General features: G+C 38.9%; 1 protein-coding gene across 3 annotated transcripts; it reads right to left on the bottom strand.

Moving 5' to 3' along the window:
• Positions 1-1,902: 1,902 nt before the first annotated feature.
• LOC5565706 (gastrula zinc finger protein XlCGF8.2DB) lies at positions 1,903-13,570 on the bottom strand. Of its 3 annotated transcripts, none has more exons than XM_021843503.1 (9): positions 13,216-13,567; positions 12,438-12,750; positions 12,291-12,374; positions 12,149-12,232; positions 11,998-12,093; positions 11,808-11,891; positions 11,663-11,746; positions 11,496-11,591; positions 1,903-3,491 (listed from the first exon to the last, which is right to left on the bottom strand). In XM_021843503.1, exons 2-9 carry the CDS (start codon positions 12,559-12,561, stop codon positions 3,394-3,396), a joined length of 750 nt encoding a protein of 249 aa, XP_021699195.1. In that variant the 5' UTR covers positions 12,562-12,750; positions 13,216-13,567; the 3' UTR covers positions 1,903-3,393. The 3 variants fall into 3 exon arrangements, with proteins under 3 accessions (XP_021699195.1, XP_021699197.1, XP_021699198.1); XM_021843505.1 differs by lacking the exon at positions 13,216-13,567 and adding an exon at positions 12,908-13,062; XM_021843506.1 differs by lacking the exon at positions 12,291-12,374 and having other exon boundaries at positions 13,216-13,570.
• Positions 13,571-15,276: the final 1,706 nt, after the last annotated feature.

The raw sequence follows: 15,276 nt of genomic DNA, 5'->3' as shown, positions 1-15,276 counted from the left end.
TTGATTATTGTCAAAATTGAAAACTGTCTAAGGAAGTATTGTAGGCAACCTCATTTCATGAAAGTTTGTCGAAGACGGAAAAGTTCTATCTCCTACACTGACTAAGTTAGGGGGTAAAAATGATGGGTACCCCCTTAAAACTCATATTTTCTCCATAACTTCTAAATTTGAATTTTTGCATTTTTACAATGTTCTACAATGTTTAAGGTGCTGTGAAAATACACATTTTTGCCAAAGACACTGAAGCGCTAGCTCTTCATTTTGAAGATTTACGAACGATTTTCTGATTTTTTCACATCAAATTTAAGTGTGCATATCTTGTAAAGTTGCAAGTAGTAGCAGCTAATTTTAGCATCATGCTGTTCTTCAACCTATACCCTTTTAATATATGTACGAATAATTGCGGGGTCAAGCGGGGCTCATTGCAGTTTGTTTAATTGAAAATTGTATTTCCTATAATTAAACATATATTTTTTGTAGTTTTTATTTATGTGGTATAGTTTTTAAGTATTGTATTCATTTTGCTATGGAATTTTTAATGTTTGCCCAGTTTAAACGATGATAAAATGTTATGTTTTACAGTTTTTGTCAAAATTTGAACAGTTATATTTTTTTAAGTAATATTTATTTTTCCATGTATCTGACAACATTTTTATAAGTATATCAAAGCGCTAAATACCACTATAAGGTTAAAATCAACTGTTCAACTGATTCAAATATATAATTTGATTGTATATACTACAATCTTATTGATAAAAACTAATTGAATTTCACTCCTAAGAACATTAAAACATAGAAAGATACAAACTAGTTTTGATAGCTATCAATGATATCGCTTAGATATCTATTATAGCGCTGTATATCTGTATATGTATTGATTTCCTAGCTCTGCAAAATTACAAAAAGCGACAGACGGTATCTAGTATAGGACCAAAATTGAGTATTTAAGGATTAATAAAACTGTGTTTAACTATTAATAAACCTGATACACTTGAAAAAAAAATCCAGTAATTTTCACGGAAACAACAACTGTCAACCGTGTCAAATTGAAACTTGAACAGTAAACATTATAAATGTGCCGTTCGTAAAACGGGCCAAGAGTTAAATATCATAACAAAACATAAAAAATAACAGATAGAAATAAAAACAATAATTTAAATTTAAAAAACATACATTTAATTATAGGAAATACAATTTTCAATTAAACAAACTGCAATGAGCCCCGCTTGACCCCGGAATTATTCGTACATATATTAAAAGGGTATAGGTTGAGGAACAGCATGATGCTAAAATTAGCTGCTACTACTTGCAACTTTACAAGATATGCACACTTAAATTTGATGTGAAAAAATCAGAAAATCGTTCGTAAATCTTCAAAATGAAGAGCTAGCGCTTCAGTGTCTTTGGCAAAAATGTGTATTTTTACAGCACCTTAAACATTGTAGAACATTGTAAAAATGCAAAAATTCAAATTTAGAAGTTATGGAGAACATATAAGTCTTAAGGGGGTACCCATCATTTTTACCCCCTAACTTCGTCAGTGTAGGAGATAGAACTTTTCCGTCTTCGACAAACTTTCATGAAATGATGTTGCCTACAATACTTCCTTAGACAGTTTTCAAATTTGACAATAATTAAAAAAGTTAATTTTTTTTCTCAGTGTATATCACTTTAAGTGAAATTGTGTTCAGTGTCTAAATTAAGTACTCAACAAATGATGAAACTTTGTAGAACATGTCGAAACGCTAAACCCAATAGTTTCAGCACAAACACACATGTCCCACTTTTTTTGATTTCGTCCTACTGTGCGTCGTCGCGAAGGAGATGATGATCATCTTTCGCCGCGAGTGAGGATCTCTTTCGAATTTTCAATTTCGCTTTCTTTGTTTTAGTTCGCACTCATTCACATCCAATCGCAACGGTCATAGGCGAACGAAAAGTGAAGTTAGGGATGTTCAATTATTAGGATTAAAGAAAAACAGCTCTCTCTCTAAGACCACTCAACACATTTGGCTTGGTTTTACAAATATTTGAAATGGGAAATGTGTCAAACTCACAGCTCAATAATAAAATAGGTCAATACATTAAATCGTGCCGGAATACTGAATTAATTGCGCGTGTTTGCATGGAGCCAAGCTTTCAAAGTTGGTACGAATAATTTAGACACCCTGTATAAACGTCGTCATTTAATGAATCGGTACAATGGCACCTACAGATTGAAATCTTTTCAAATAATTAATAATGTCAAAATTGAGTTATTGAAACGTAAAAACCCATGTTTTAAGATTAGCTCTTTTAAGCAAGCTACAAAAAAACTGTTACTTTTTTATCATTACACAATCCAATTTAGAAAATTAAGTATTGACTTTCGTAAAACTTCGTTAAAAGCTGTCCTCGGCTAAATTTAGGGGATTTCAATGAAGAATAACCTTTGTAGGAATTTTTTGCAAAATTAATTCTTTTTGTAGTAAATATCAAAGAAATTTCAATTATAATGCAAGTCCTTACCTTTTTCAGCAATTTACACTACATGATTCTTGAGTATGAACACCCCTACATTGAAGACGGTGCACCCGAGCGACTACATATTTGATCAGCCCTTGGACGTCAACGAGCCAATTGTGAACCAAGAAAGCGAGCTGCCTCCCTTGTGTCGCACTGTAATTACCCGTTCGATTTCAGACTTACTGATAACGCAAAGCAATCCCATCAATGAGATGAGTTTCCAGCCCAGTCACCACCGGGCTTGTTTGGCCATTCGTTCGGAAATCAATATCCCCGTGAGCCTGATCAGCCCCCGGGCATGCAATTGCGTATATTTCCATTATCGTCACGTACTTTAGATAACCCTCATTGCGTGGAAGTGCGCCTGATTAAACTTAATAATGCTCAAGCGAGATGCCATGCCATCCCATGTTGGCAACCGATGGATGCAGGTTGGTTAATGTTTTAATTTGGATTTCCAATGCACCGGCGAAATTAATCCGATTACAAGGTGATTGATTGGAAAATTACAAGGAGCAAAGCATCAATTGGTCGAGAAAATACACAAACAGTAACAAGTATGCCATCCCCATTCGAGATTAACTTTTCTTCAGGTGTTCAGTAACGGAAGTGACTTTGAACGTGTGAGCAAATTAACCTCCACGTGGCTTCCGAAATCCTAAAGCTTTAATTGCTACCAATCCACTTGAGGGTTAAAACGAAAAACGAATCGAGTCATTAAAGTTAACCAAACTTAATTCGATAAGCTCACGAAGTGGTAGAATAGGTACTACCCATAGTCAAGGCTTTGCCGTAGAATCAATCGATGAGTTTTTAAATACGTTTATAAACGTCGAAGCAATTGGAATTGGTTGGTTTGCTGCCCGGTTCGGTCGATTCGTATACTTATTAAATTATCGTGTAGAGTGGTTTCATATCCTCGAGCTTCAATATCGTCATGGTCGATATCGGTGTTGGTACAGGAACTGGCGAAGATGATGTTTTACCTGCAAAGAAATCCAAAACAATTGTTCATTTAGTTAATTGAATAAATTGAACTAATCACATTTTTGTGCGCGCAAGGATCAAATAATGGACATCTAGTAAACATGACACTACTGAACCTGAACACGCTCTCAGAAACATTTCAGCACGTCACAATTTTGAGCTACAAGTCGTTATATTAAACGCATTAGTAATTTGATTCACCATGATGCAAATTGGGCCTTATATCTTTATGTATTTAGGGTGTAGTTTAATTTGAATTACACTATCAAATTTCGATTTAAACTTTGTTTCAAGAATTTTCGCAGTTTTCATACAAAATTATTCGTTTTATATGGTAAGAAACAATACTTTTCTAGAGCTTCAAAAAATGACTTTAGAAAATCGCACATGTTGATGAATATTTTTCAACCCATGCAGACGTCTTCCACACCGAAACTGGCGGACAACCCTCGGCGCTGGGGGATACATAGAAGAGGGAAGCATTGCACCTACGCCTATAACCCTGGAGCCTGGACATGGGAAGTCAAGACTTGCAAGCGCTAGGGACGCATCGGGCTCTACCCGCTGCCCCAACGGACGACGTGGGAAGTGGGAATTCAGGCAAGGAACCGTTCAAGCACCCAGCCTACAGTGTAATACCAACGGCTTCTTCAGCAACCTAAATGAGATCAACCGGATCAATATCGAACAACTCAACCGCTCTCTCGGCGGCAAATACATGTAGAATCTGAAGCGGAATGCCAATTTCCGCCGGTCCGTCGCTCTCGGTGGGCTAAAATCGATTCCATTCATCACTCAACATTGATTCTAAACTATCAATGGCCGGAGTCAAGCTCCAGGGAAGTGTCCCAATATCCGTAGCTTGCGTCTATCTACCATGTGGGAATATCCCTGACCTACGCGGGGAGGTAGAAAAATGCATTCATCAACTCCCGGAACCAAGAATAATTGTCGGTGACCTCAACGCACACCACTCTGCCTGGGGTTACTCTAGTTCTGACGCTAGAAACAATAGTCTGCTTGATCTCTTCGAGGACAATGATATCGCTATTCTTAATAACGGTAATCGAAGATTCAGCCTTTACCCGGACGGAGGTCCGCCAATACGGTAGGAATGTTAATGCTGACCCTTACGGAAGTGATCACCATCCTATACAAATCTCGGTAGCCACTGAGGCTCCCACCAGCGGAACCAGCGGCTATAGCGAATGGTCTTGGCAAATCCTTCGCTAATCTTACTGCTTTTGATAACAACAGTCCGGAGTTTATCCGACGATCCGATGTTACAACCGATGACATAGTGAACGTCAACGTCCTGTTTATCGGACTGGGGATGAATCTGCCTCAATAAAAAAGTAAAAAAATCAACACATGAAAATTAAATTTTGTGGTAAATTAAGCAAAAGAAACGCTGTACGAGCTGGTAAACTGGAATTAATGAGGCTAAAGTCGACCAAATTTTTAATAATGCATTTTCAATAGTTCATGTTTTAAAAACTTGACGTACTATTATTTTCGAAAACGCCAATGGTTTGAGCAAACCGGAATGAGATGGAATGTTGATGCTCGCAGCAAAAAAAAAAAAAGTTCCATTTAGCACATAGGCTACAGAGTTGAGTATTAAAAAACCTAAATGCTTTTAGTTGAGCACTAGTGCACCCGGAAAATTTTATCTTGCCATCAATCTGTTGAAAAACACCAGGAAACAACATCAACCAAACGTGGCGAATGAACAATTACAATCATCACCGAAGACAAATTTACGCAAGCAGAATTTTTTTATTAAATTAATAAAATATTTTTGTTGATAAATTAGGCAATCCGGCTCCGTAATGCCTTTGGGCGCTTGAGCCTTCTAAATAAAAAAAAACGTTTATTCTGGATTACAATAGAGGGGCCCAAAGTAAGTGATAATTTGGTCGATTTAGAGTTAGATGTACTGAAATATTGAACTTTTTTCAAGCTTTCTAACATTGTTTTAGATGGTTTTTGCATCTAAAACAATATCATAAATATGAAGATCTTCAAAACCGTTTAACTCTGAAGCAGGTTTTTTTTCACTTACACCCAATTTTAATTGCGCGTCTGACGGTTTTGAAGTAATTTTAACACTTCAGTCGTCGCACTGCTGTATTTTGTACAGCACTGCTGAAAAAAACCTCGCTTTTCGTTCACAACAGCAGCGTGGTGGTTCTGACGGTGGCAAATCGCGCGACGACTGGAAGGTTAAAGAAAATTCAAATCTAACTTTGGGTAATTGAATCCATATCCAGAACATTAAGCATAAAAGTTTAAAAGGAATTACCAATGAAAGCATACAATAGCATCCAATTTTTTTCTGAGAGGACCCCCACATTTGTAAATCCGGCCCTTGCGACTCCAATTTATGGGCAACCCAAATTGACAATTGAGCGCTATAGTATAGAACTAATATTCGCTATAGAGTTGTAAGTAATAATTTGGTATGCCTTAATTAAATTCAGTGATGATAGCAAAAGCTGTTATTTCTTAAGATCGATTGATTTTTTTTTGTTCTATTTAGCCATGATTAGGATTAATTGTGTAGGGATCGAGATGAATAAATTTGTCTTGGTGTTTTTTGGAAAGCGGAAGAAACACCTGATGTAAGCGTTAAATACAATTGTAATCTTTGTAAAACAAGAATGAAAATTTCTGCTTTAAAGCTGGGGAACTTCCAACCTACTAAAAAGACAGTTTTCTTTCCCTGGAAACCCGCATCTTGAACAAACTTTTAACTGCTCAACTGTTCATCAAGCTAGTCCTTCGAAGTGAGTGACCCTGCGTAGTAAGGAGAACTGCAAAGTAAGCGCCCATTTTAGAACCTCCACTGCATACTGAAATCCCTCCTTTGTTGATGATGGTGGGAGACGCTAAGACCTGCGGTATGTGCACCAACGCTTGGACGACCGCCTCGATGATGGGGTGCGATATGTGTGATACGTGGTTTCACCCTAACTGCATTGATGCAAGCGAAGTCAATATCGAACTGGACAAGACTTGTAGAGGCAGTCACTGTGCTACGGATGGCGAAATTAGAGAACCGGCAAGTGCGACTCAGCCTTGAGTCAAATCGAAGTTCCGCTAGCAGCCAAGCGCGTAAACAATTATTGATACAACAGCTCGAAGAACATCGTAAACGACGAGCGGAAAAGGAAGAGGCCTACCTTCAGCAGAAGCAAAACATTATCTTGGAGGAAGATGATGACGGAGAGAAAATGAGCCGATTGAGCAGTCGTGCCAGCCGTAAGAAGGTCCTAGATCGGCTAAGTAATTAACAAGCATTCGGAAAACTTCCCCCATTACTGATTCATCCATTTTTAACGTCGATCAAAAGCATGGATCTCCAGTTGCGGTATCTGGGCTACAAATCTCAGAAGCTGTGGTCATAACATCTAGAACGATGGTCGTTCTACAATGTTGGGTGCTAGGAAGTCTGTGTTAGCAGTTCCGGTAACTCTGGCAGGCGTTTCGGGTTACATCACACCGCCAGGGCATCAATTAAATGGTACATTTGGTAATATTGCAACTCATCCGGAATTTACTCCACAAAAGCACCCGTGTCACCTGTCTTGTCGGCAATCCCAACTGGGTCAAATTATGCGTTAAAGTCAATCTCGTCGATAGTGCCGCAACGACATGATTTGCCACCGGTCTATCACTTTAAAGTTTACCTGCTGGTCAACCATCGAAGGGTTTCACGGCTGGTCAATCAACCACGACTATCACCGGCGATGTGGCATCACACTTAAAGCAAATTCCTTCGCCATCAAACCTAACAGCTGCAATACAATCGACTATAACGTTGCTTGAAAGAGGGGCGTTAGACTCAGTGAAAAGCTGCTTGTTGATGCCAGAATCAGTGCCCCACGTTATGGAGACACTGAGGAAATGATATGGATGCCCGGAAGTCTTGATTCACACTCTGATGTAGCGGTTGCGAGTAGTCTCATCTCCAAGCCGTGAATCAATCTCCAGTCAATCATAAACTTCGGAATGGATGTACGCAACTTGGTGGACCATATGTTCGTGGCACAACTAGTAGATCACCTTCGAAATCCGATGCTGCTACATGAGTTATTACAGGGTGTCCGCAAGTTATCCGAACAGCAAAATATTGGAAAGAAGATCTCGCATTGAAAACATTGAAAAATCTATGTCCATGTACCTTTTATAATACATCTATGTGTTAACACAAAATACAACTATAAATAATTTCTAAATGATTGCTTGTCACTGAGATAGACACATTTATTTTTTTTTCGGAGACGTTTTTCCTGAGGGCCGCTAGTCATACTGGAGATGTGTTACCTCTAAAATCTAAAAGAGTGAATCCAAATGTCCTATTATTATTTGATGTTACCTGCAGTTTAATGGCTTCAAGTTAGACTGGAAATAAAAAATTATACGGTTCAAATCCAGTGAGTTCTATGGACATTTCTCTTCCGTCATGAAGCTTGAAAAGCAGCTCATTTTAAGACACCTTAATACATTTGGCTTGGTTTTGCAAATATATCAAATCGGAAATGTGTCAAACGTATTCCTTAAGAATATAATAAACCAATGTTTAAAACCGTGCGAAAATATTGAATTTATTATGCTTGATTGTACAGAGCCAAGTCTTCAAAGTTTGTACGGATAATTTGCGGACACCCTGTAGAAAAACTACTAAAACTGCAATGGACTTGGTATGAACGTATGCAAACCGATGTCAACTTAGCGACGTTTGGTGACTTCATGAACGAACTTGTCGATACCACATTCAATGTAACTCTTCCAGAGCCCCAGTGACGCATGAGAATGACGGAAAGAATGTGGAAACGTTTGCGTTTTTAGACGACGGGTGTCAAACTAATCTTATAGAAGCCGAATTGGCAACAGAGCTAGAAATCAATGGACTAGCTTAAACACATTGGCTTGGATGAACGGAAAACATTTCTTTTGAAGAAAGGGGTTCACAACGGTTCAATGTTAACATTTCCGGAAGAGGACTCCCACAGTACAGCTACGTGAATACGTCACCAAGGATCATTATCGGCATTGAACATGTGTAGCTCCTTACCACTCTCAAAGCGCGGGGAACGAGTGAACCAGTGTCCGCTAAGACATGATTAGACTTTTGCGAATATGGCAAGTAGGTGGGAGAATGTGAGGCAGTTGAACGGCTACAGAAAAGAACATCGAAAATCACGATCACGAGAATTGATGAAGTAGTTTTTTAAAGTCGATGAAGTAGCAGTAGCTTTGCCGATCGAGTCCACGGATGACACTCGGGCCTGGACCATTATTGAACGTACGACACGTAGAACACTAGGAGGATTCGAGGGTAGCTTGCTGTAGAAGTATGATCGGCCGACCTTTCCCGATAAACAACGGCGGCAACAAAGCAGAACGTGGAGTCGGATTCATAGTAATTGGGAAGCAGATGAAGCGAGTTATGCGGTGGAAACCAGTAAGCGACTGAATCCGTGTGTTGAGAATGAAGGATAAGTTCTTCAACTACAGCCTGATCATCATATATGCGCCAACGAGCGATAAACCCGATGAGATGAAGGATGAGTTCTAAAAAAGCCTAGATAAGTGCTACGGAGAGTGTCCAAAACAAGATGTCAAGATAGTCATCGGCGATTATTACTAATGATAATGGCCTGCGGCTAGTAACCTTCGCTGCTGCTAGGGTGGCAATCAGCAATACATACTTCGCACGACAAAATATCCGCAAACACACTTGACGGCACCCGAGAGGCGATACCTGCTATCAAATCGACCACGTGCTGGTTGATTGGCGACATTACTCACATGTCAGGATGTCAGGACCTTCCGAAGCCCGGGCGCGGTTATCCAGCGTCACGAGTTCCAGAACTAACAGAACGCTGCGCTTCAATATCCAACACTTGTCGACTGATGGGATAGCTGCACAGTACCGCCAGCATCTAGACGAGCAGTTGAGAATCAACGGTTCTGGAGATGTCGATAGCCTTTAGGACCCTATCCACGAAGCTGTGACAACAACGTCGCGGGAAGAGATTGGCACTGGTCAACGACGAAGACGAAACGTCTGGTTCTATGAAGAGTGCCAGAGGGTGACAAACACGAAGAATGTCGCCAGAACATACGGCTTCGTGGCCGGTATCCGACAGAACAGAGCGGTACATAGTAGCGGCAGCCGAAGAAAAGCGAATCCACCGCAGAAGGAAAAGGCAGCACGAAGAAAGTGTGGTAGCTGAAGCTCAAGATAGCATGAACTAGAACGATACGTGGAGATTTTTTGCAATGACGTATGCCACAATACCGTACAAGTGCCCACCATGTGCAATGATCGTGAAGAAAATTTTCCCAGAGACCAAAGTTTCATAATTTTTCGGGCCCTGGATACAATAGGTCCAAAACACGTTTCAAGTTAGTATGGAAATAACTTTGGAATTACTACTCGGCAAATATTACTACGGGACGAGCTGTCATTATGTAAATTGAAATGTCATTTAGCTTACAGATTGAAATCTTCATTAATCATTTTCATTGACAAGGTTAAAATATTGAAGCGCAATAAAAATATGTAATACTTATAAAAATGTGCTCTTTTGATCGAGCAACGAAAAACTATAACTTTTTCATCGCCAAACAACCCAATTGTTAAAAGAATAAATGTAATGAAAAACAGGATGAACATTGATGATGAAGACCAAGCTGTGGAACCACCGACCAGAGAGGTTAAAAAGACTGTCAGCGAGCTGAAGAACTGTAATGCTGTGTGGCTGCTGGGAAGGACGAGATCCCGTTCGAGCTTCTCAAGCACGGATGTGAGCAGCTTTACTAGTCGATCCACCGAGTAATTCTGAAGGTATGGTAGGACGAAGAAATACCCACCGACCTCATACGCCCAATCTACAAGAAAGGATAAAGACTGAAGTGTGCCAATTATAGAGGAATTACCCTACTGAATTCGGTTTACAAAATACTGTCACGCATCCTGTTTAACAAACTGAGACTGCTTAAAGAGTCTTTGATCGGCAAATACATACCAATCACGTTTTCGTGAGTGCCGCTCGACAACGTACCAGATGTTTACCTTGCGAATATCTGAACATGGTTTTCTGCCGAAACAAATTAGGGTGATACGTGCTACGCTGGAATGTTTGAATTCAAATGTTCGGATTACAGGTGTCAAGCTCTTTACTCTCTTTACTGTTCAACATTGTACTCGAGAGTGCTATTAACATGACTCAGTTGTATCAAGAGTATGAAGATGCGAATGCGTGTAAAATACAGCAGAATTTAGTGGACTGGTCACTGGCAGGGGTTGAATCCTGAGAAAATTGAGAGAATCTCTCACGTATCTGTAACTATCATAATATGCTGCACATTGTGAGAGATTGTTTATCGTATACTGCTACAACTTTGATCAGATTGGGGGGATAGTAGTGCATGATAAAACCCCTCTAAACATGCTCCAAGCCTGGGGGACACTATTGATATTGGAAGTTCGTGGATTGTTTATCGTGCCAGTAAAGAAAGCACCTTCTCCCAAAGGTAAACAAGCCAGAAAAAAATATTTTATCATCGCTCTCTCTTTGGGGCTCTCGTTCACAATAGAGTTGAGCATTGTACAGCCAACCACGGTTTGTACAGTCGTAAATGCTATGCGACCACTTCAATATATCTCAATAGTAATGAAATAGAGTGACATACACTAAATAAACGGCATGGGTTTACCATGAAAAATCAAAGAAAACTGGTCCCAGTGATACATGAATGTTAAAAAAAAACGATTTTAAAAATCAGACTGGGTTTGAAAAGCGTCATTGGCTGCTTTATAACAACTCGTTCTTGACCTGAGCTTATATTTGTCCCGCACCACTATCAAATAAAAGAAGAAACAAATATAAAAAGATAGTTTTTCAGCTTGACTCATAAGATGAGAGTATGTTTCTTGTATTTTCAACAATGTATAAATAGCTTTCAATGATATTCTTATTCATACTTACAAATCTTGTCATCGGTGTGGATTCGGATATGAGAATTCAACGTGCTAGACTGTCTGAACTGTTTCTGGCAGACAGCACACTCGTAGGGCTTTTCTCCTGCAAATAAATAGAAAATAATAAATGTTATTCTCATTTCGATCGTTAGATGCAAAAAAGTTTATTCATACCAGTATGGATTTTCATATGATTCGAGAGCGTTCCAGTCTGTCTAAAACTTTTATTGCAATATGTACAAGTATAGGGCTTTTCACCTGGAATGAAGATTATTTTTGTAATAAAATTATTAATGCCTGGAAGTATGTTAAAATTTACCTGTGTGAATTTTCAGGTGGTTTGACAGAGTCGTAGTTTGGCGGAACTCCTTGGGACACATTGTGCATTTGAAGGGTTTCACAGCTGGGAAGGGAAGAGGCTGTCACTATTATTTATGGGACACCGTTTGACTTTTGAAGGTACAAGCTTCCAGTTGGAACATTGCGATATTGAAAAGTGCGATACTTACAATACTTATCATCCGAATGGATCCTAATGTGACTATTAAGCGTACTAGACTGTCGGAACTGTTTACCACAAACGGAACACTCGTATGGTTTTTCACCTGCGCAAAGAAATAGTATTAAATAGTATCAAACAATTTACAACGAAATACTTACCAGTGTGGATTTTCAAATGGTTTGAAAGTGTGCTCAGCTGCCGGAATTGTTTGCCACAATAAGTGCAGTGAAATGGTTTTTCACCTATGCGAATGAAAAGAGTTAAAACATATATTTATTGAAAGATGACCTCTCTCATTACCTGTATGAATTTTAATATGGTTCGATAGAGTTGTAGTCTGGCGGAACTCTTTCGAGCATATTGTGCATTTATAGGGTTTGTCGCCTGCAATAAGCGCAAAATGAGATCATTGATCATGTACTAACGCTTGAATATTTTGACAATTACCTGTATGAATTTTCATGTGATTTGTGAGAGTGCTAAGCTGTCGAAACTGCTTATCACACTCAGAGCACTGAAATGGTTTACTACAGCTGGCTACTTTCATGACTGGTGGCCGAGACACTTCCATTTTTGGGACTCCTTGCTTAACTTCTCCTTAACGAAATCAGCGATCACTCATCGATTTTTCTTCTTAACTTAAATTTGACTCGAAACATTTATTCTTGTCGTGCAGAATAATGGACTTGCTCTATTTCAGATCATATCACAGCCGAAATTGCGGGGAGGTCGATGGTATTTTCAAGAGATCGAAGCCATGCTGAAAAAAATAGAAAGAAGTAGGTTTTAATAAACAGTACCTTTTACATCATCATTAGTCATCATATTTGTCTAGCTTTTGAGCGTAATCCATTAGACACAAAATGCAACACGTTACAATCGAGGGAAGATACAAACTTTACTCAATCAAAATTTACCTTGAGCCGGCATCAAAACAAACTTACAGCAACAAATATTCAGAACCAACAACAATTTCGGGACAATCTCGTGGAAAATAAACATTCGTAATCCATTCAACACCGACAAGAACAGCAAAAGTATTCATTGAGGTTATGTTTTACCTCCTCCCAACGACCTGTGTGTATTGGTGTATCGTAAGAAAAGTTATTTCATCTTACTCTCTCGCTGCAGAATTCTCTATCCTTTTTCTTATCATAAACTTTTGATTTTCTAGACAAACAAAACGTTTTTCGTGAAAAATAGACCAATTGAAAGAATTCCTTACCTTGAGCTGTTTCGATCCACAATGAACTTTGACACCCACCGCTAATAGATCATTAGAGATAGTCCTCAGTCGTTTAGAAACCTCTTTCCTACTTCACTACCCGGAAGAGAAGACGAGTTCTTCCAGCTTGCGGCCGACAATTTTCGTGCTACCTAATACAATTTCATTAAACTGCACCACGAAAATTGGTATTAACGATTAGTTTAACGCATGTTTATCGTCGATTTAACAGTAGAAAAATCCCCTTTCCAAATGCTGATGTCAGCTATGATCCAGAAGAACACGCACCACACGCACAGGAGGAAAGGTAGAAAATATTATTTTTTTCACATTTTGACAGCTGAAGCTCTCACGAGTCGGTGCGCAGCAATGTGCAGGTAATTGTGTGCGTGAGAGAACATCAATGTTTTTCTTGGCGTGCCGGGTGAGGTACTAGAATGAGAAGATCGACGGAGAGAATGTAAACATGATGCCGGTTTGATCGATTTCATTGACAGCTGGAATCGACGAGAGAGGTAGCATTCTTATTTCACGAAGAGTCAACGGGTGTCACACGTGATATTTGAAATATGCCTACAGTGTCTGTGGCACACTGAAGGCGTTCAGTTTTTGATTGATTTGGTAACCAGCTTGTTCAACCAATTTACAAGCCGGGTTTTGGCGTCGATTTGAACGGTATTTCATGCAAACCATCGGAGTTCATTTTTAATTTGAACATAGTCACCTCTTTCAGTGTTTTGTTTTGATTCTGCGTTCCATCCCAGACGTATAACGTACATCCCATGATGTACGTATAACGAAGTGTCGCGCAATGCATAGTACGTCAAATAAATACAAAAAAAAAACATAAACGTTAATAGGACTAGAATGTGTGTTATCATATTTTACCTTGTTTGAGAAAAAAAGGCATGTAACGCATAGACAACCATGCGATCACCAGTGGATAATCCATTCTTGACCAAGATGTCACAAAAGATTCTCAACGACTCAGGTCAATCACGGAGTAGTAACCATAGTTATGTGTAGTCAGTCTAAATAAAGCTTCCTAGGGCATAGAGTATTTTCGTACCTGCCACATGTTCGGGCAGCACGTACTTGCCATACGTTCGGGTTGCAAAATAGTGAGTCTACAACCAGGAAGGAGCGTCCAACATAGCTCTGGTCCTCACAAGCCACTACCTCACGCTTCCACGAGTTCAACGATGACAAAGACCGCCAGCTAAGGGTTGCGTACTCAGCTGTCCTTTTGACATCAGCTAGAGTGAGGAGTGCCAGGTGGGAGCTTGGGATTCTTACATACAGCCGTAAGGAATACCACGACCCCACAGTTATGGATCAAATAGTGTGGAGTCCAACCTATAGAATTCAATAAAACGACATGGAAAACGTGAAATTGTAATTTAAAAGCACGAATTGAATCGTTTCAAATTGGAAATTCAGTTAGTAAACTGTTTTGAGTGTAATTTTCACATAGGATTGCATAAAAATTAAAAATTGTATCGGTTTCTCAAAACCATATTATGGATCAATTTTCATATTATGGATCAAATTGTGATATATTACGGATCAGTGTGCAAAATCAAGAGATTTTCAACTCAATGCATCTATATTGCATAATTTGGCGAAAGTTAACAATGTGTCACATATTCCTGCAAAAAATAGCAGTGTTAGAGCTGAAAACAAGGGTGAAATGCCATTTTTTTGTGATATTGCATTGTAGTAACTGAGACATGAACTGTTTTCACTCCACACCAAGTTATCCACCCATTTTTGTCTGCTAAAAAATGAAATTTACAAACCTTGATGTTTTATTAGCTTTATTTTTAGTGCTATTGTCTGAAAATCTCGAATACAATGCTTAAAACGGTTGTAATCTACATTCTTTGGAAGTGATCCATAACTGTGGTAAACAATCATTTCATATTATGGATCACTAGTTAGAAGTGCTAATATTCGGTATTAGAATCAACAATCAAGAAAAATATTTCCCAAAGATGAATTCATACTTAATCGAAGCGAACGAGCATGTTTTATGCTTTAACATTTGAATTTTACCACCTG

Source organism: Aedes aegypti, chromosome 2 (assembly GCF_002204515.2).
Source record: "Aedes aegypti strain LVP_AGWG chromosome 2, AaegL5.0 Primary Assembly, whole genome shotgun sequence".
Classification (NCBI taxonomy): Eukaryota; Metazoa; Arthropoda; class Insecta; order Diptera; family Culicidae; genus Aedes; species Aedes aegypti.
Note: the sequence above shows the minus strand (reverse complement) of the source record. Positions and strands in the feature narration are given on the sequence as shown.

Excerpts from the sequence above, each read along its gene's own strand:
- LOC5565706 (XM_021843503.1), bottom strand. The coding sequence starts at position 12,561 with ATGGAAGTGTCTCGGCCACCAGTCATGAAAGTAGCCAGCTGTAGTAAA. Across the intron at positions 11,747-11,807 it reads CCACCTGAAAATTCACACAG|GTGAAAAGCCCTATACTTGT; the intron begins GTAAATTTTAAC and ends TCTTCATTCCAG. Across the intron at positions 11,592-11,662 it reads TCATATGAAAATCCATACTG|GAGAAAAGCCCTACGAGTGT; the intron begins GTATGAATAAAC and ends ATTTATTTGCAG.